At 40.7% G+C, this 7,177-nt stretch overlaps 1 protein-coding gene across 1 annotated transcript; it reads right to left on the bottom strand.

Annotated features, from left to right (window-relative positions):
* Window positions 1-220: 220 nt before the first annotated feature.
* Window positions 221-6,655, bottom strand: LOC149949102 (uncharacterized). The gene is made up of 5 exons (XM_090169345.1): window positions 5,422-6,655; window positions 5,041-5,219; window positions 4,588-4,986; window positions 333-618; window positions 221-252 (listed from the first exon to the last, which is right to left on the bottom strand). Exons 1-5 carry the CDS (start codon window positions 6,653-6,655, stop codon window positions 221-223), a joined length of 2,130 nt encoding a protein of 709 aa, XP_090025471.1.
* Between the last annotated feature and the right edge of the window lie 522 nt (window positions 6,656-7,177).

Raw genomic sequence — 7,177 nt, forward strand, 5'->3', positions numbered from 1 at the left:
AATATACCTATACGATCATTAAGAGGTTTCGGGTTTTTTTTTGTTTTTCTTAACTCTCTAAAATATTTTACCGATGAATCAGCCTACTCTTATCTTTTAATTCTTATTATTTTGATGAAATAATTACCAATAATTAATGTTGTCGTCTTCTTTTATTATTACAGAATATACATGTGTAAATGTTTTTTTTTTACATTTTGAAGTTTTCTTGCATTACGTCTTACACTAATTCCTCGAAATCAATAACTTCATCTAAATCATTATTAAGAACAATATTTTTTGGCTTCTTCTTCTTCTGACGCGCCTCTTGTTTTGTATCGGTAGCCGTGGACCTTTTTTTCTTTCAAATGCTGATGAATGAGAAGCCGTCGACATAGAGGAAGCTAAAGGAGTTGAGAAGAAGTCGTAAGGAACATACGCTGAAGTTGAGGGTGAAGCTAGGAGGGATTCCAATGTTGGTGCCGGAGTTGAGGGTGCCGAAATTGGTACTGAAACTATTGGTGACGATGTCGATGCGGAAGCGAAAGCTGAGACGGGCGGCGCGTTGTTGAGGGAAGAGAGCAGCATGGAGGCCATTATATCCTCCTCCTCGCTGATATTTAGATCCAGCTTCTCTATCTATTAGCGCAAAAATTAAATTAATACGCAGCGTCTAAATGGAGAAATTAAGACATTTGAGAAGGGTATGAAATACCTGAATGTTCCGAATATTGGGATGGTAGGGAAGGTGGATTTCAATTGTACATCTCGCTTCATTCGGGTTAAAACTAACCCAAAAACCCTTGTGGTGCTTTCAAAGTATAACTTCGAACATACGGAAGGTCATATGAGGGAGCTCGGGCCTTCCCGTAATCGGCGCCAACAGTACCGAGTAACGGAGAACAGCCTCAGCGACTTTTTTATCCGGAGACATTGTTACTTTGATGCGAATAAAACTTCTATTATCTTGACATCGGCTTTTTATACTCTTCGAAATGAATTTCGTATCAAAGGGCATTATCTTCGATTATATACCTTTGAACATGACGTTTTGGTTTTGTTATTTACAGAAAAGATATTAGAGACTTTTGTCTGCGCGACATACAATTAGTATGTTGGGGAAAAGAGCATTATTTTCATAAGGTTGATTATTATGGCTAGCGAAAAACGGAGTATTTATCCATTGGTATTTTAAAAGCGGTATATCAATCGTCACTATGACTCGTGAGCCCCATTAAAATCACGGACTGAAAAAATCGTTTGAACAGTTTGTAATAAAATTCACTTAATCCTGTATTAGCGATGAAGATGAAACTTCATTAAATAAATACATTAAATGTATCGCTTCCTTCGAAAGACAAGGTTTTCATATTTGGCGTCATAGTGCCATAAGGTTTCAAGTTATATCTGGGAAGGGACGTCATTGTTTTTAAAATTCCTATGGCCATATTTCACTATTTAGATTTTAATGTTAGAAATAAAAAAAACAGTTCAGGATAACAAAAAAATATTTATTTATTAACAACATTCTTTTTCCATAAAGATATTTTGTACGCTTTAACAAGTGCGCAGTTATCACAAGGCAAAGGACAGGTGTTCGACAACTGATTTAACCTTGGGCAGCTCAATTCCTCAATATTGAGAATTTTTTTGTTAAAATATTTTGAAAGTATTGTGGATTTTTGAGCGCCCTTAGTGTAGAACGTCGATGCTTTACCCGATATTAAGGAGATAATGTCAGTCAAATGTTCCGTGTGGTTGTCACCGTCGTTCCATAGTAAAGCCGCATTCACACTATCCAACTTTAGTCACCTGACTATGTCTGGCTGACTAGTCAGCCCGACTTGCCAGGTCAGCTTTCGCGTTCATACTATCCACATCGTTAGCTTAGTGTTGGATGCGTTTTGTCTGGTAGTTTAGTTCGAACGTTAGACGCGTGAGGTCGTTTATATATCATTAACCAATCAGAAAATGGAAATTGAGGTAGAAGATGTCTGATTGTTTTTCTGATTTGGGAATGTTGGCTTTGGCTCAATATGGTGGCTGGTTAAATTTATTGTTTCGAGTTATAGTAAATTTATGAGTCTGATAAAAAAAAGAAAATTGCTTTATTAAGTATTGTTTTGATCGTACAGAAACAAAAGGTGAAAAAAACGAACAATTAAATTAATTATGTTATAATTAAAAAGGGAAAGAAATAGTTATAAAACTTACGGTTTCTTTTACTTTCAAACTTTCTCCACACAAGGATCAATACGTCGAAAGGTTTATAAACAAAAACCTAAATTTAACGTCGTCCGATTTCACACTTGATCGCATTGAAGTCACTTTTTCTCGGTTTCTATTGGCTGCTGCCACCTGACTAGCTAGTCTGCCCGATTTTAATCGCCTCTCTTCCCGATTCGAAGTCGGAAGCTTCCCCGACAAAAATCTTATCAGGGGAAGCATTCACATTACCGGACTTGTCGGTCAGACAAAAATCGGGCAGCATGTCAGCTGACTAAAGTTGGATAGTGTGAATGAGCCTTAAGCCACACACGTTGCGTAAGATCCAAGAACATGACCGTTTGTCACGCTTAGCCAACTGGTGATAAGGGAACGGTGGCTTGAAAGTGTAAACCCCGTTCTCTTCAGTCTCCACAATAACGTAGGCTAGTTCTTTCAGAATGTATTCTCCATTCGCTCTCAGAAAGTTTACTTCAAGGATACATGATTTTTCCTCGGACCTTAAGCGTAAATAGATTTGAAATAAATGAAATAAATTATAAATTCCTTTAAAAAATGTTTGCGCTATATACTTACATTTTTTATAAGGCTTCAACTTCCAAGATGCGAGAGTTACGGTGGCCAAAATTATGATTAGTTTTTCGATGGGAAGAGCTCCCTTTATATAGCGCTTTATTATCGTACTTTGGACCACATTTCAATTATTTAGCTTAATTGAATATGCCTAATTTTTGCTTAAAATTGTACGGGGTGCGTACTGCGGCCGGCACGCAAATAAATTCCATACGGTAATTTCCTCGTAAAACTAACAAAATCAATTACTCCCTTCGATGATACCCCCCAGCAAACACAAAAACGTCCTTTGGACATCCGATAGACGTCACACTCGGATATTGCCTTCGTCCGTAGGACATCCCAAAATCCGGGATTGACGTCGGTTGGACGTTAAAGGACGTCCAAATGTCCGGTTTGTCTATAGCTGTAATACGTCCAGGGGACAAGTTTTCGGACGTCCAACGGCGATTACGGCGTTCGTCCCCTGGATGTCTTTAGGCCTTAAATTTGGTTCAATCATGGCTCAATAGGGATGAAACTAGGAGGTTCATTGGATATCGTATTCTGAACAAATAATTTAAAAAGCCAAACTTGATATTAAAATTTTATTCAAAACATTAAAATACAAGATAATGGAAAAAATCCAGCAACAAGTGTACAATTTGATTGTAATAACACGAACTCTGCATAAAAATTCAGAATTTAAATTTATTAAATAAGGTTATTAAATTTTTACGATAGGTTTTCGAAAGTTGGAAACTCAAGTATTAGCAGTTAACATATAAATTACAAAACTTAGTTATTTAATTTTTATATAACAAAATAAATTTAGAACTAAACTATTAAAAAATTAAATAACCTTCCTTATACAAATGTAAAAAAAAACAATAAAATTAATTTTTAAATCAGAAGCAAAATAAAACTAAAAAAAAATTAAGACTATCGCATGAAAAATGTACTCTAGAAAATACTGTTTCTCGAAGCTTAATTTTAATATCAATCCAAATCTTACTTTTAAAATTACAATTTAACTATATAAAATATCACAGTATAAAATAAAGCTTTAGGCGAACCGTTCAGTGAGAGTAATGAATAATAAACTTAAAAAGTTAAATAGAAACATGCACAGGTCCAAAATGAACTTTAAAAACAGTGAATAGAATAGAATAGAATAGAATTTATTGAACTGGAATATATACAAGCGTGGACGCTTATTGGGCCAGCATCAGTGACAAAGAAATACATTTAAAGCAATGGTTACAATGAGGGACAATGAAAGAAGTACACCGTTAAGTTCTATCCCAACCCATATGTTTGTCTAATTTGTTTTTGAAAGCACCGACGGAGGAACGCGTTTTAACCAAAGTAGGGAGGGAATTCCAGTGGTTAACTATCCGCTGGGTGAAAAAATTTCGCCGAATTGTGGAAGCACATCGAGTCTTGAAAATTTTTGGAGCATTTCGGCCACTCCAAGTTATACGAAAAAAAATGTCCGGGTTGATAGAGTAAAGGCCATGTACAAGTTTGAATGTCTCCACTAGATCCGCCCGTAGACGACGCGATTGCAGTGACAGCATGCATAGGCGCCTCAAGCGATCTTCATATGAAAACCCGCGAAGACGTGAAACCATTTTTGTGGCTTTCCGTTGAACTCGTTCTATAGCATCAGTCTTTTATTGATGTAGGATTCCAAATACTTGAACAATATTCGAGGTGCGGCCTGACGTATGTCTTGAAGAGTATTTTAACCGATTTTTCATCCAGGCGAGAGAAAGAGCGTTTAAGCAAAAATAGTACACGCGTTGCCCTGGCGACCGCAGCTCGTACGTAGACGGTTGGACCTAAGAGACGTGATACTTGTATCCCCAAATCTCGAACTTGAGCACTGGATCTCAAAGGTTGCCCCATCGAGAAATAGGCGAACTGTGGGTTCGTTTTGCCGAGGTGCAAGATAGTGGATTTGCCCGCGTTAAAACTCATGCCATTTTCCTTGGCCCAGGCTTCCACACCGCAGAGATCGTTCTGCAGGTCCTGACAGTCGGCCAAAGAACGGATACGATTACCAAGTTTGCTATCGTCTGCAAACAGTTGTATTAGCGAGTTCTTCACAGTAAGAGGTAGATCGTTGATGAATATCACAAATAGCACCGGACCCAAGACGGATCCCTGAGGGACCCCGCTCGAGACCGGCTGCCAGGATGACCTAGAACCTCGGTAGCAGACACGCTGAGAGCGGTCAGATAAAAAGGATCCAACTCAGTTGAGGATAAGAACTGGTACTTCCAAGGCACGCAGTTTAGACATCAGTAGAGAGTGGGAAACCGTGTCGAACGCCTTCTGAAGATCCAAAAAGATGAGGTCGTAATCGTGACCATCATTTAGTGCGCTGGACACCGCATCAAAGGTTACCAGGAGGTTGCTAAAGCAGGATCTCCTAAGTAGAAAACCGTGCTGTACATCTGAGAAGAAGCCGCGAGTATCGAGGTGAGAGACGAGAGCATCCCGCACTGGAACTTCCAAGTTTTTGCACGGAATACAGGTCAAGCTGATGGGCCGAAATTCTTCCACTCGTCGACTATTTGTTTTTTTTTAGGAAAATGACATCGGCTTGTTTCCAGATGGAAGGCAAGACACCTGTGGATAGCGACTGTTCATATATACAGAGTAGAGGACCGGCCAATATAGAAGCACCCTCCTTTAAAAGGCGAGGATAAATGTCATCCGGCCCGGGGGACTTGTCAACCTTGATGCGTGATAGGGATCGTTTGACTACTCCGTAAGTTAAGAGCAGTGGGCTGACATCCGTGGAATCGTTAGCAAAGCCCGCGAAATCCCCCAAGAAAGCAGCCTCTGGATGGGCCTCCCGTTGGAAAACTGATTGGAAAAAATCGCTCATAGCACCGCTGATAATATCCGGGTCAGCACTAACTTGACCATTAGAAAGTTCTAGAACTGCAGGAGGGGCTCGAAGTTTGGTAATGCGCCCAACATAGGAGAAAAGAGCCTTTGGGTTTGAACCAACTTGGTCAACCAAACGAGTTTCATAGCGAAATTTTGCTCGACGAATATGAGAAACTAAAGCGTTGCGATGAACTGAGTACAGGTGCCGTGTGTATGATGTACGGTGGGAAATATATCTATGAAAAGCTCGAAGTTTAGCCAAAATAAGACCTTGGGTTTCGCTGGACCACCATGGCTCGCGGCGAAGTTTATCCTGCTGGTTGGGCGCAGAGATAGTGGTAGGTATGGATTCTGCTCGTGCGGTGAGAATGAAATGGGTAAAGAGCATATAATTTACTTCAATGGAGGTTTGGGGGGAGATCAGAGTCCAGTCTTGAGCTTGTAGAGCCGCACGATAGAGCTCAAAATCCCCGCGCCCATATATGTATCGAATTGATGGCTGAGACAAGTCATCCTTTGTCCAAGTCGAAAGGTGCTCAAATTCAAATTGCAGTAGCGCATGGTCGCTTTTTCCCAGTGGGGCTTCAATTTTTAGAGAAGTTAGCGTATCCCAGTCGAAGGTGAATGCCAAGTCCAGGATGTTGTCGGATCCTCTATATCGAGTAGGGTGCGTGACATGCTGCTGCAGAAGAGATTCCTGACATGTTCGTAACAGTTTGCTGTCGAAATAACGTTTACCTCTAGGAGTGGTACACGTCGTCCAGTCAATTGAGGGTGCATTGAAATCACCAAGAATCAGTACTCGGTGGCCTAAACGGCAGACACGGTTAAGAGTGTCCAGCAACGTTTTGTCAAATTCCGCAGAAGCCGATGGAGAACGGTAACAGCAGATCAGAAAAAGTAATGATTGGCCTGTTCTGAGCTGGCAGACCAGGCTATTACTAGATGATAGCAATTTGTTGAGATTTCCGCCTAGACATGCTCTAACGTACATAAGACATCCCCCTTTTCGAGTGGAGGCATCACTTCTATAGGAGTCATAGCCAGAGAGAGCGTAGGCGTCTTCGGTGATACCCTCATGCAACCATGACTCGGTTACAGCAATTACATCAGGATTTTCACGAGATACGATTGGTTTCAGTTCGTGTAATTTGTTTAATATGGATTCAGCGTTGATATATATACATTTCAGTGTACAACAAGCAAGTGAGGGAGCGGTTGCCGCAGAAAATGCGGCATCAGCGGCCGGAAAGAACTCCGGAACATAGGGCGATAGATTGCCGACAGGTGACGAGACAGTGGTCGTAGATGGTACATCAAAGGTCAGTGGGTAGAATGCGGGTACAGTGGGTGATAGTCCGGAAATCGTAAGGAGAGAAGCGGTATTCGTAAACAGGGGAGGAGGAGGCGGCGAATTCGTTGAACTAAGTCACTCCGAGGCACCCCTCCCTACACCCTTCAGGGTCGGATTGCCACACGCAGAAACTTGATTTGGAAGATCGTTAGGCGGTTCGAC

Source organism: Leiobunum rupestre, chromosome 3 (genome assembly GCF_980474605.1).
Source record: "Leiobunum rupestre chromosome 3, qqLeiRupe1.1.hap1, whole genome shotgun sequence".
Lineage (NCBI taxonomy): Eukaryota > Metazoa > Arthropoda > Arachnida > Opiliones > Sclerosomatidae > Leiobunum > Leiobunum rupestre.